The sequence below is a fragment of the Narcine bancroftii genome, chromosome 8 (assembly GCF_036971445.1).
Source record: "Narcine bancroftii isolate sNarBan1 chromosome 8, sNarBan1.hap1, whole genome shotgun sequence".
NCBI classification, from domain to species: domain Eukaryota; kingdom Metazoa; phylum Chordata; class Chondrichthyes; order Torpediniformes; family Narcinidae; genus Narcine; species Narcine bancroftii.
In genome coordinates, this window is record NC_091476.1 from 168,245,400 (window position 1) to 168,257,782 (window position 12,383).

The 12,383-nt window shown below is 42.8% G+C and overlaps 1 protein-coding gene across 1 annotated transcript in view; it reads right to left on the bottom strand.

Moving 5' to 3' along the window:
* The window catches only part of rspo1 (R-spondin 1), a 158,416-nt gene that overhangs the window by 48,821 nt on the left and 97,212 nt on the right, over positions 1–12,383 (bottom strand). The window contains exons 4-5 of the mRNA XM_069896151.1: positions 10,052–10,201; positions 6,359–6,550 (exon numbers count right to left, since the gene is read on the bottom strand). Coding sequence (XP_069752252.1) covers positions 6,359–6,550; positions 10,052–10,201 — 342 coding nt within the window. The remainder of the gene's footprint in view (positions 1–6,358; positions 6,551–10,051; positions 10,202–12,383) is intronic.

Consider the following 12,383-nt stretch of genomic DNA (forward strand, 5'->3'; position numbering starts at 1 on the left):
ACTTTTACAAAGTACCCAGAAAGTAAATTACTAGATTTTTGTACTTTAGGATTCAATAAAATTATCAGAGCGGCTTGATCGGCTCTGTCCTCCGCAATATTAGGCCCTTTCAATCTGCCGTGCAAAATGGGGTTAACTGGGCAATTTCCTCGGTGAGCACCCCAGTAGCCCGGCAGTTAGAAAGGGTCTGGCCCGGTCAGCCCTGCCGGAATCCAGCCAGGTCCCTGACCTACCTCAGAAGTAGTGAGGGAACCCAGTTAAACTCACTTAGATCGCGTCCACAGGCGATTTGAACAGGTAAATGACCGACCCGCTTATTCCGGTGATGTCAGTGCTTGCGGGCGTGCGTCCCCGGGCAGCCAGCATCCGAACACCCGACACTGTTTCCGGTGAGCTCGTGGCACGTCATTGCCAGGTCGGCGATTTAATGGGTCGATCCCCCCCTGCAATTTAAAAGGTGTTTCCACTAATTGCACCTGGGTCCCAGGAGGGCTGCCCACGTGCTGCAGTTTAAAACAGGCTAGTGCAGATCTCCCAGTGGCCACCCATTTCAATTTCCAAACCCATTCCCTTGCTGACATGTCTCCCTATGGTCTCCTGCTCCGCCAGACTGAGACCACCCGCAAATTGGAGTATTCTGTCTGGGAGCCCCCCCATCCTGATGGCATTAATATTGACTTCTCCGTTAGCCATCCATATAGCTCCTTTGTTGAAAATCTGTCTCTCTCTTCCCTCTGCCTCCTTTTCCTCAGCTCTGCATTCACAGAGCCAATGCCACAACCCCTCCTCTGCCTATCAATTCTCTCCTTTCCTCTCTCCTGGCCTCCACTCCATGTCTAATTATCACCTTTTATCCGTTGGCCCATGCTCCTTCCCCTGTCATTTCTTTTATTCAGAAGCTGCCTGTTTATCTCATACTTTGACGAAGGGCTCAAGTCCAAAATGTCAGTAATATAACTTTACTTCCTCTGCACGCTGGAAAACATGTTGAGTTCCTTCAATATTTTTGTGTTTGTTTATTTCTTTTGATTAATTGTTCCTCCATAATCCAAAGTGGCCTTTTCCCAGTGTCATTTCTTTATTAGATATAGGAATGATTAACTCAGAATCAAAAAACTAAATTGCAGATAGTTACAATCTGGGCTTTTAGTCATTGGAATGTAGAAGGTTGAGGGGGTATTTGATAGAGGTATTTAAAATTATGAGGGGGATAGATGTGAATAGGCTCTTCTCCTTGAGGGTAGGTGAGATTGGAACAAGGGGTCATAAGTTAAGGGTTAGGGGGCAAAAGTTTAGAAGGAACATGAAAGGGAGCTTCTTCACTCAGAGAGTGGTGGCTGAGTGGAATGACCTTCCGGAAGAAGTGGTTGCAGCAGGGTAAATATTGTCATTTAAGAGAAGGTTGGATGAGTGCATGGATGGGAGGGGATTGGAGGGTTATGGACAGGGAGTGGGTAGGTGGGACTAGAGGAGATCTCTTAAATCAGTGCAGACTAGAGGGGCCGAAATGGCCTGTTTCTGTATTGGAATTGTAATATGGTTAATATAAACTGAGGGAACCACTTCCTCATGACACCAGAGGGTCAGTCCTGACCTTCTGTGCTGCCTATGTGGAGTTGGTATGTTCAGAGGCAGAGATAGTGTAAATGCAAGCAGGTGAGACAAAAACAAGGGTCAAAAGGTAAAATGTTTAAAGGGAAACTTCTTCATGCAGTGAATGGTGAGATTGTGGAATGAGCTGCCAGCTGAAGTAATGAATGTAGGCTCAATTTTGACACAAGAAATACTTGGACAGGTGGGAAGATTATGGAGGTCGATGGTCCAGGTATAGGTTATTGGGACTAGGCAGAATAATAGTTCAGCATAGACAAGAAGGGCCAAATGGCCTGTTTCTGTACTAGAGTGTTCTATGGTTGGATGGTTCTATCGTTCTCTCCATGACCTCGTCGGTTTCCTCCAGTTTCCTCCCATGTCTCAAAGATATGTGGATTGGCTACTGTAGATTGGCCCTGGTCTGTGGTAAATTGGCTTCAGGTGAGAGGTTAATATCTGGGAGGAGTTGATGAGAGCGTGGGGAGAATAACGCAAGGTTAATGCCGAATGAGTGAAAATGGGTGATTGAACATGGCTATGGACACTGGGTCTGAATTCACACTGCATCTTTCCAATAAGCTTTACCACTTCACCTGAGTGCAGGTGAAATTAAACTTGAATTTGAAATATGCATCGACGATAATATCCATCAAACATGCTCAACATCAAAATAAAATTGCTGAACAATTTCATCCTGATGTGACCACATCATATTTCTTTGTATATTACATACAACCATTGGAACTACTCCTCTCCACTCACAACTGGAGGTCTCATTAATATAGCAGGAAATTGGCATGCACCCTAAGTTTCCAACTGGATTATTAACATCATACTTAGTGATTTTATATCAACTGCTATTGTTTTAATACGTATGTAGTCTAGTTAAGTATTGCGATTGTGGAAGAAAGGTTCACACTTATGCGATAATCACTGCTGTCTTCCGGATGTTGCGGCTCTGAAAAGATATTTAACAAACTGGAGCCAAAATAAATTCAAGGACGTTTTGGCAAGTCCAGCATCTCAAGTCTGACGTTCTGCTGTTTAAATAATAAAATCAAGCAAGCTACATGAGCACCAAGTGACTGATTTAAAAAGACCTCTCATCATGACAGGCCTCATAGAAACACTGCTAATTGTTTTCCACAAGGAAATTTGGCAAAAAAACAATTTCTTTGCTAAGACCCATAAATTAGTAAGATGATTATTTTGGCCCCATGTTGACCAGCAGGATAAATACTTGTTATAGCTTGAGGGAAATAAAGGAGAAAGCAAAGCCTCAGTCATTCAGAACTTTTCCTTGAACCTCCTAGTTCCCCGAAAGCCCCTCTCGCGTTAAATGCTGACTGAAGTTGAAAGCAACAGCGAGTCGGAATTTATGTCAGTACAGATTTTATGACACTGAATATTTGGCACAAAAGATGTTGTTTGGTGAGTGGCATCTTGCAGCTGCAGGTGCCACGTTGGTGCACGATGACCATCAATTTACCTTCAGCTCAGCAAGAACTGATAAAATATTTATACATGAGGATCTGGACCATGAATACAAGACGTCATTTATAGTACCACTCTGGTTGCCCTGAGTTCATCACAATTTTACAACTGGAGTCACATGCATGTCAGGGAAGTCAGACATCATAATTAATACAAGGGAATTAATTGGAATTTATCAAAAACTAAATATTTCAAGACTGTTTTCCAGTGATGGGCGAAGAAGTGCCATTTATTCCATGGCTTCTTAAGGTTCCATCATTTTCATGTAATTCTACATTCACATACGTCTTTAACTGAGAGTTGCCACTTGGTCCAGTGAACCTCACAGAAATGAGGCCCTAGCAAGGAATGAACTCACAACCCTTGGTTACGAGACCAGTGCTCTAACCACTGAGCTATCAGAGCTAATTATGGGGTTAGGTTCATGCTGATAGCCTCTGGGAAGTAGCAGGAGGCCATTATAGGAGCCGTGGCATTAATAGGGACACTGAAAATGATATTAACTGACATTATGAATCTGTGTTAACTTACTAATAAAATTGCTGAACAAAATGATAAGTGATGAGACCAGATCCCATTTCTTCAAGTAGTAGATCTTCAAATCAGTCACCTCTAGCAGAGATCATCAAAGACCCACACCACCTAGCACACGCTTTGTTCTCGCTGCTGCCATCAGGAAAGAGTTAGAGGTGCTGCAGGGTTCAGTAACAGCTGCTAGCCCTCCACTATCAGAATCCTCACAGAGACTCATTCAAGGTCATGTGCAATTTATTGATTTTCTTTGTTTTCTCTGAATTGCACAGTTTGTTTCCATTCATTATCAGTTCTTTTATTTGTTTACATGTTTATGCAATGACCAGTTTATTTTTGCACTACTAATTCGTGCTAATTTTGCCACACCCACAGGGAAAAAAGAATCTCAGAGGTAGTATGTGATGTCATGTATGACCTCGGACAAGAATTCTGAATCTGAAATCTGAAATGCTATGCCATTTAAATTTGGGGGAAGGCTGTATGGCAAGGCAGGATCTTGCTGCAAAGCCTTACCTGCAGTTCATTGGACTGGGCAAACTCCACAATGAGCAGCTTCTCATCGACTGGAAATTGTCTTAACTTTCTTATCAAACTCTGCGTTTTTATAAGGTTCTTCCATTAAGTTCAAAATCATTACACACAGATGAACTTCCCATGCAAGTCGGCATTTCTTTTGGCCAATATATTGAAATACATTATCAATGAGGTCAATTTTTAACCCCCATAACTCATCATGGTTTATTCTTCCCTGACACGTTGGGCTTTGCAGTTTTGAAGTTGATGCCTTTTATTCTTTGCGTTAACATTATTTTCTTTGGCCAAGAATTGCTACTTCTGTGTTAAATTTAGGTTGAATGTAATGTAAAAAAAAGATAATTTATTTGGTAAAAGTTTACAATATGATAAAATCCAAGGGCATTGTTTTGATTCAGACAGGCAAAAGCTTATTGGTCAATTGATCAATGAATAATAAAATTAGTCAGTGTTAAACCAGAAGGCTTACATGTTCTTGCCAATTTTCCATTTGGAAAGATCTGATGAGAATTATTGTCCCTGTCCTTTTGTTCCCCAACTTTCCCCCCCCCCCCAATTTGAGGGAGAGAGAGGAGAGAAAACCATAGGAGGAGGGGATAATTCTCTGAATGGAGAGGGAATGAAAAGGGTTGGGGAGCTGGATGAACTAGATAGGGAAAAAGAGGGGGAGGAGCTAACAGAAATTGGAGAAGGTGATGTCAATGCCATTTGGTTGGAGGGTGCCCATTCAGAATATAAGGTGTTCCTCCAGTCTGCGGATGGACTCTGTTTGGCTGTACATGTGGCCATGAATAGACCTGTCAGTGTGGCAATGGTGTGTGGATTTAAAATGGTTGGTCACTGGAAGGTCCTTATATTGTAGTGGACAGAGCAAAGTTGCTCAACAAAACAATCTCGCAGTTGGTGTCCAGTCTGGCCAATGCAGAGCAGGCCACATCGGGACCACTGGATGCCTTAGATCATCCCTGCAGATACACAAGCAAAGTATTACTTCAATTGGAAGGATTGTTTGGGGCCTTGACTGGTAGTGAGGAAGGAGGCGTGGATGCAAGTACTGCATTTCTTGGTCTCGGGGTTAGAGGGAGCAATTAGTGGGAAGGGACAAATGGATGAGATTCCCAGAGGGAGCCGTCGCTGTGGAACATGGTGAGAGGAGGGGAGGGCAAGATGTGTTTGATGGTGGGATCATGTTGTAGGTGGAAGAAATTGTGGTGGATATTATCATGTGTTGGAAGTGCACTTTGGTGGAGTGGTCAGTGAATACAAGAGGAATTTTGTCCTTGTTGCGTCTCAGGGATGATAGGGCCAGGGGAGATATGTGGGAAATGTGGGTAAGGGCTGAATCGATGGCAGTAGAGGGGAAGCCACGTTTTTTGGTCATCTGGGATGTTCTGGAATGGAAGACCCTATCCTGGGAGAAGATACAATGGAGGCAGAGGAATTGAGAGAGAGTAATTGAATCCTTACAGGAGACAGGCCGTGAGGTAACTGTGTGATTTGGCAGTTTATAAAATATATCGGTGGTGAGTTTGGCTTCAAGATGGAGACTCAGAGTCCGAGAAAGGGGAGAGTGTTGCCAAAGATGGGTCAAGTGAATTTGAGGTTGGGTTGAAAGTTAGCAGAAAAGAGGATAAAGTTGACTAGCTCGTCATGGTGCAGGGGGCAACACTAATGTAGTCATTGATGTAGTGGAGGAAGAATTGAGGAGCTCTGCTTGGTAAGCGTGGAGAATCAACTCTGCATAACCAGGTAGAGCTGACACCTATGCAGGTGCCCATGGCCACACCTTTGACTTGGAGAAAATAAGATGAATCATAGGAAAAGTTATTAAGGGTGGGTGTAAGAGCAGCAAAGCTGGTTACCTTTTACTTCCAGTGGATGCCGTGTGACCTGCTGATTTTCTCCAGCACGTTCATGTATTGCACTCTTCCCTCAATTACCTCGTCATAATTTTGTGCTGCGGAGTTTGTTGACTGACATGAGTTGGCATTGAAATTATGCTCAACAGCAACTTCTTTGGGCATCCGTCCCTCAGCAGCCAAGTGGTCAGGTCCGGCGAATCACAAAGACCATCTCAGCAATCGTACTATTATTTCATACCACAAGGACTTTCCACAAATGAGCACCTGCCCCCATGGACCACTCATGAATTATTACCACTGCATAAATGGATGGGGTCGAATGTTGTATTGGGCTAACTTACCACCACTTGAGCACGGCTTCCGCTGCACTGTGCAACTTCTGCTCTCTCTGGTTGGGGGGCATGCCACGTCTTCTGAGGAAGGCTTTTGGAGCACTTTTCTGACCCTTGTTTCAGTACCTCTTTTGAAACCACATAACTTCTCACGTTTGGTACATGGACCCCAGATGCTCCACTCACTCAACTCACAGTAAGCTGTGAAAAGTTGAAATGTAAACATTATTAGCCAATAAAAAGCAAAATAGTATTAAAAAAAAGGATGGGTCTCAAATTAATATCGGGGGGGGGAAGCATCCGAATGGACTCAAGTTAATTTCAGAACGAACGTGCAAGACAGCGTGTTTAACAGCATTGTTCAATCCACGGATCTTTATAATTTACAAGCAGCTTGAATGATAATGAAAATCTAAGTGCTCAATGCTCAAGACAGATAAAGTATTTTTTTTTAAACAGAGACCGAATTGAGTTTGCTCAGAAAAAGCAAGTAAACGTATCTCAATTTAATTTAAGACATAAAGTGAAGTTCTGGACCTATAGATGTTCTCAATGAGTATCTTTTGCAGCTAGCTCTTCTCTCAGTGCAGCTAGGAATGATCACACATGGGCACATTAAGGAGTTAGTTCGAACACACTATTTTTATCTCAGCAAGGCAGAGCAGTATACTCAGCTGCTATCTTCAGGACACCAAACACAGCACTTAACCTTTGTTAGGTGCTTGCCTGTAATTGAATCAATATGCATTTGTGTAGGCCATGACAAAGGAAATGAGAGAGAGGAACCATTTTCCAAGAAGAACAGAAATGGATGACATTGCAAACTTTTTAGTTTTGTGTATTTCAAAGCAATGAATTGTTTGGAAAAACTCTACGATTCTGTGATTTATTCATAGAAATCTAAAACATAGGACATTACAGCATAGAACAGGCCCTTCAGCCCTTGATGTTGTGCCGACCCATATATTCCTTAAAAAAGTACTAAACCTACCCTATAAAAGCTATTAATAAATAATGCTAACCCTCTATTTTTTTTCCATCAATGTGCCTGTCTTAGAGACTCTTAAATCCAATCCCCCAAATATTTCAGTCTCCACCACTATCATTGGCAAGGCATTCTAAGCACCCACAACTCTCTGCGGTAAAAAAAACTTACCACTGATGTCTCCCCTAAACTCCCCTCCCTTCATTTTGTACATGTATTGTCTGGTGTTTCCTATTTCTGCCTTGGGAAACAGGTGCTGGCTGTCCACCCTATCTATGCCCCTCATACTCTTGTAGACCTATATCAAGTCTCCTCTCATCCTTCTATGGTCAAAAAGGGAAAAGTCTCAATTCTACTAACCTTGCCTCATAAGACTTGTTTTACAACCCAGGAAACATCCTGGTAAATCACCTCTGCATCCTCTCTATAACTTCCATATCGTTCCTATAATGAGGTGACCAGAACCGAAAACAATCATCAAAGTGTGGTCATATCAGAGATTTGTAGAGTTGCAACATGACCTCCTTACTCCTGAACTCAGTCCCCCTATTAATGAAGCCCAACATCCCATAAGCTTTTTTAACTATCCTATCAATCTGTGCAGTGACCTTGAAGGATGTATAGATTGGACCTTGGGGTTCATCCACACTCTTAAGTGACCGACCATTAACCCTGTACTCAGCCTTCTTGTTTGTCCTTCCAAGATGTGTAACCTCAAACTTATCTGAATTGAACTCCATCTGCCACTTTTCTACCCAACCCTACACCCTGGTCTATATCCTTTTGTAACTTTCGACTATCCTAAGCTCCATCCACAACTCCTCCAACCTTCGTGTCATACACAAACTTACTGGCCCATCCTTTTGCCTCTTCATCCAGATCATTTATAAAAATCACAAAGTGTAGGGTTCCCAGAACAGTTCCTTGGGGCTCTCCACTTGTTACCAACTTCCAGGCTTCTACTACTATTCTCTGTTTTCTTCATACAAGCCAGTTTTTTTCTGGATGAGTCTCCCATGGGGGACCTTGTCAAATGCCTTGCTAAAATCCATGTACCACTCTACCCTCATCAATTTATTTTATTACCTCTTCAAAAACTCAATTAGACTTGTGAGCCACGACCTTCCCTTCACAAAGCCATGCTGACTATCCTTGAGTAGACTGGACTTCTCCAAATGTTCATAGATCCTTTCCTTAAAAATCCTCTCCAATTATTTCCACACCACTGACATAAGACTCATTGGTTTATAATTCCTGGGATTCTTCTTATTACCTTTTTTGAACAAGGGGACTACATTTGCCATTCTCCAATCCTCTAGAACTTTCTAAGCTGCCAAAGAGGATTTAAAGATCATAGCTACTGCCCCAGCTATCTCTTCCCTCATTTTCCACAGCAGGCTGGAATATAACGCATTTGGCCCCGGGCGACTTATCACTTGTGATTTTTTAAGAAGATCCAATGCTTCCTGTTCCTTAATCTCCACATTTTCAAGCACACAGGCCTGTTCAAATTCTACCTCAGTGTGGATCAAGGTCCTTTTCTCTGGTGAATACTGAAGCAAAGTATTAATTTAGGACCTTCCCAACCTCCTCCGCCTCCAGGCACATGTTGTCTCCTTTATCCTTTAGCAGCCGCACCTTCATTCTCATCATCCTTCTGTTGTAGATTTATTGGGATTCTCCTTAATCCTACAGGCCAAAGCCTTCTCATGTCCCCTTTGAGCTCTCCCTAGTCCTTTCCTGGCTACCATATATTTCTCATAAGTCCTTCCTATTTCCTGCTTCCTGTATCTAAAACATGCTTCCTTCTTCCTCTTGACTAGTTGCTTCAGCCATGGTTCCCCTTCCCTACCATCTTTTCCTTGTCCCATTGGAACAACCCTATCTAGAACTCAAAACATGGTCCCTAAACTTCCTCCACATTAGTTCTGTGCTTTCACCCTTGAACATTTGTTTACTCTCGCTAGTTCCTGCCATAATTGGCAGTTAAGCACTTTCCCATTTTATCCGGGGAATCTTCTGAAATGCTTTAAAGCAGGGCCGGCATCGGGACAAGTCTAATTGGGGGGTGGGGGAGGCATTAGGGTAACTGCAGGGGAGTTGGGGCACATTCTGATGTTTTAAAACTCGCTCAGCGGTGGCGGCGGGGACAGTTGGGGGTGGTGGAGGTATCTATCTGCCACGTACCTCCTCCATGCACTGCCGACAAACTTCCCCTTTATATTGCATGGAGACTAGTGACACTAGTGCTGTGGGTTAGGGGATGGGGAATAACTCATTTGGGGGAGAGCAATGCCCATGAATGTCCCCCCTTACCATCGGCCGTGCTTCAAAGGTAATTATTTTTTAATTAATTGAATGCAGAAGCATTCATTTTTTTTAATTTTGCCTGTTGTTGAGAGGACATTGATAAGTACTTGGACAACTTATGAATCCAAGTTTTGAAAACAAAACATTTCTGAGTGAGTTACAGCTCTGGCCATTTGTTGATGGTTGCAATCGTCCAACTTTCAACATCCTTATTAGGTCATCTCCTCCATTTTCAATTCCATTCCAAATAACCAAGATGCAGTCTGGTGGGGCGGTGGGGGGGGGGGGGGTGGGGGGTGGTAGATTCCAATGCTGGTTCCACACATGACATCTGGACCCAGTATTTCTGTGAAAATTTAAAAAAATATATATTTTTTGTAAGTAAGCTCAACTTGCTTTGTACCTACCAGCATGACTACACTCCATGGTGCCATTTTTCGCTGCAAACCCCTCTGGACAGCTGTCATAACATTTCCCTCGATGCAGGTACAGGTTTTCTTTACATTTAGTACAAAAGTTTCTGCTAAAGCAGGCCTCACAGTTCTCAATTTTGCATTCTGCAAAGATAATGACAAGAACACTTTTAGCAAATGTTGGAGCTTCATGTTATTAAAAGGATACAATCCGAAGTAAACTTAACAGCAACAGTGATTTCATGTTCCTTGGGAACGATCCCATACACAATCTGATGTACTTGGTAACCAAAGAAACTAGATTTTCTTTTCAATCATTTGATATTTTCTTTCAAGAGTAGCTTGGTAATATCGGCCAACTCTTGCATTTTCTGACATGGCAAAACATTACACGGTAAATCTGGCAGATGCCTCAGGTATACAGATACGCGGAACTAAATGTGGAAGCCTTGGAGCTGCATCAATAATTTCCAACTCCTCCGAAGGCTTTGCAGTTTTGCATCCTTCCCCAGTCCGATCATTATCCTATAGTTTTTCCACAAAGATTTTTTTTTCCCTGTCGAGAAAATGAATGTGCCACATTTTGTTGCATAGGTTGGTAATTACATTTGTAATAAATAATTAATTTTTAATATTTGCAAAACACCAAAAATTTTATTTACATCATTTTTAATTTCTTCAGATAAATATTTCAATGGATGATGAATTTTATTTATTAATTTTAAATCATTTGTAAAGTGTATTGGTTTGAGGATAATAGGCAAACCATTTAGGACCGAGATGAGGAGGAACTTCTTGACCCAGAGGGTGGTGAATCTGTGGAATTCATTGCCACAGAGGGCAGTAGAGGCAGGTTCATTAAATCTATTGAAGAGGGAATTAGATCTATTTCTTCAGTATAAGGGTATTAAAGGTTACGGAGAGAAGGCGGGGATGGGGTACTGAACTTTAAGATCAGCCATGATCTCGTTGAATGGCGGAGCAGGCTCAAAGGGTCGAATGACCTACTCCTGCTCCTATCTTCTATGTTTCTGTTGACCGCCCTGGGATTGCCACAGTGCGACTGACTTCTCAGCTTGCTCATTGATGTGACTGGCTACGAGAGAGGCTGGTAACCAACACAAGAGAAGAAAAAAGAAACTCCAAAGAGATCACCAGAGCTTCGTGACTAGGTTTCATCAAAAGCCTTCATTTTGCAACTGACTGCAAAATCCAGGCCAATGTCAGCATTCCTTCTGAAAAGAAAACCTTCAACAATGAAAAGAACCTGTTCTTAATTTCTAAACCAAAAGACAGAATGGAAGAAGAGGTCAACCATAGAAAATGCCTGAATTTATTGAATTAGTGTTACTGACCTGTGCTTTGAAGACAAATGCCAAAGCTTAACAGGACGGCTAGCATTTTTGAGACTATTTTAATTGTTGTCTCATCTTGATTTGTTTGCAAATCTGTCACCCTCACAATTAAAACTTATAATCACTGATAACTGATGGGGAAATCAGTGAAAATCTCAATCATGTTCCTTATTTCATAATTCTTCAGCTTCATATCTACATGTGTTTTCTTCTTTCTTTGGCTTGGCTTCGCGGACGAAGATTTATGGAGGGGTAATGTCCACGTCAGCTGCAGGCTCGATTGTGGCTGACAAGTCCAATGCGGGACAGGCAGACACGGTTGCAGTGGTTGCAAGGGAAAATTGGTTGGTTGGGGTTGGGTGTTGGGTTTTTCCTCCTTTGTCTTTTGTCAGTGAAGTGGGCTCTGAGATCTTCTTCAAAGGAGGTTGCTGCCCGCCGAACTGTGAGGCGCCAAGATGCACGGTTGGAGGCGATATCAGCCCATTGGCGGTGGTCAGTGTGGCAGGCACCAAGAGATTTCTTTAGGTAGTCCTTGTACCTCTTCTTTGGTGCACCTCTGTCACGGTGGCCAGTGGAGAGCTCGCCATATAACACGATCTTGGGAAGACGATGGTCCTTCATTCTGGAGACGTGACCTACCCAGCGCAGTTGGATCTTCAGCAGTGTGGATTCGATGCTGTCAGCCTCTGCCATCTCGAGTACTTCGATGTTGGTGATGAAGTCACTCCAGTGAATGTTGAGGATGGAGCGGAGACAACGCTGGTGGAAGCGTTCTAGGAGCCGTAGGTGATGCCGGTAGAGGACCCATGATTCGGAGCCGAACAGGAGTGTGGGTATGACAACGGCTCTGTATACGCTAATCTTTGTGAGGTTTTTCAGTTGGTTGTTTTTCCAGACTCTGTGTAGTCTTCCAAAGGCGCTATTTGCCTTGGCGAGTCTGTTGTCTATCTCGTTGTCAATCCTTGCATCCG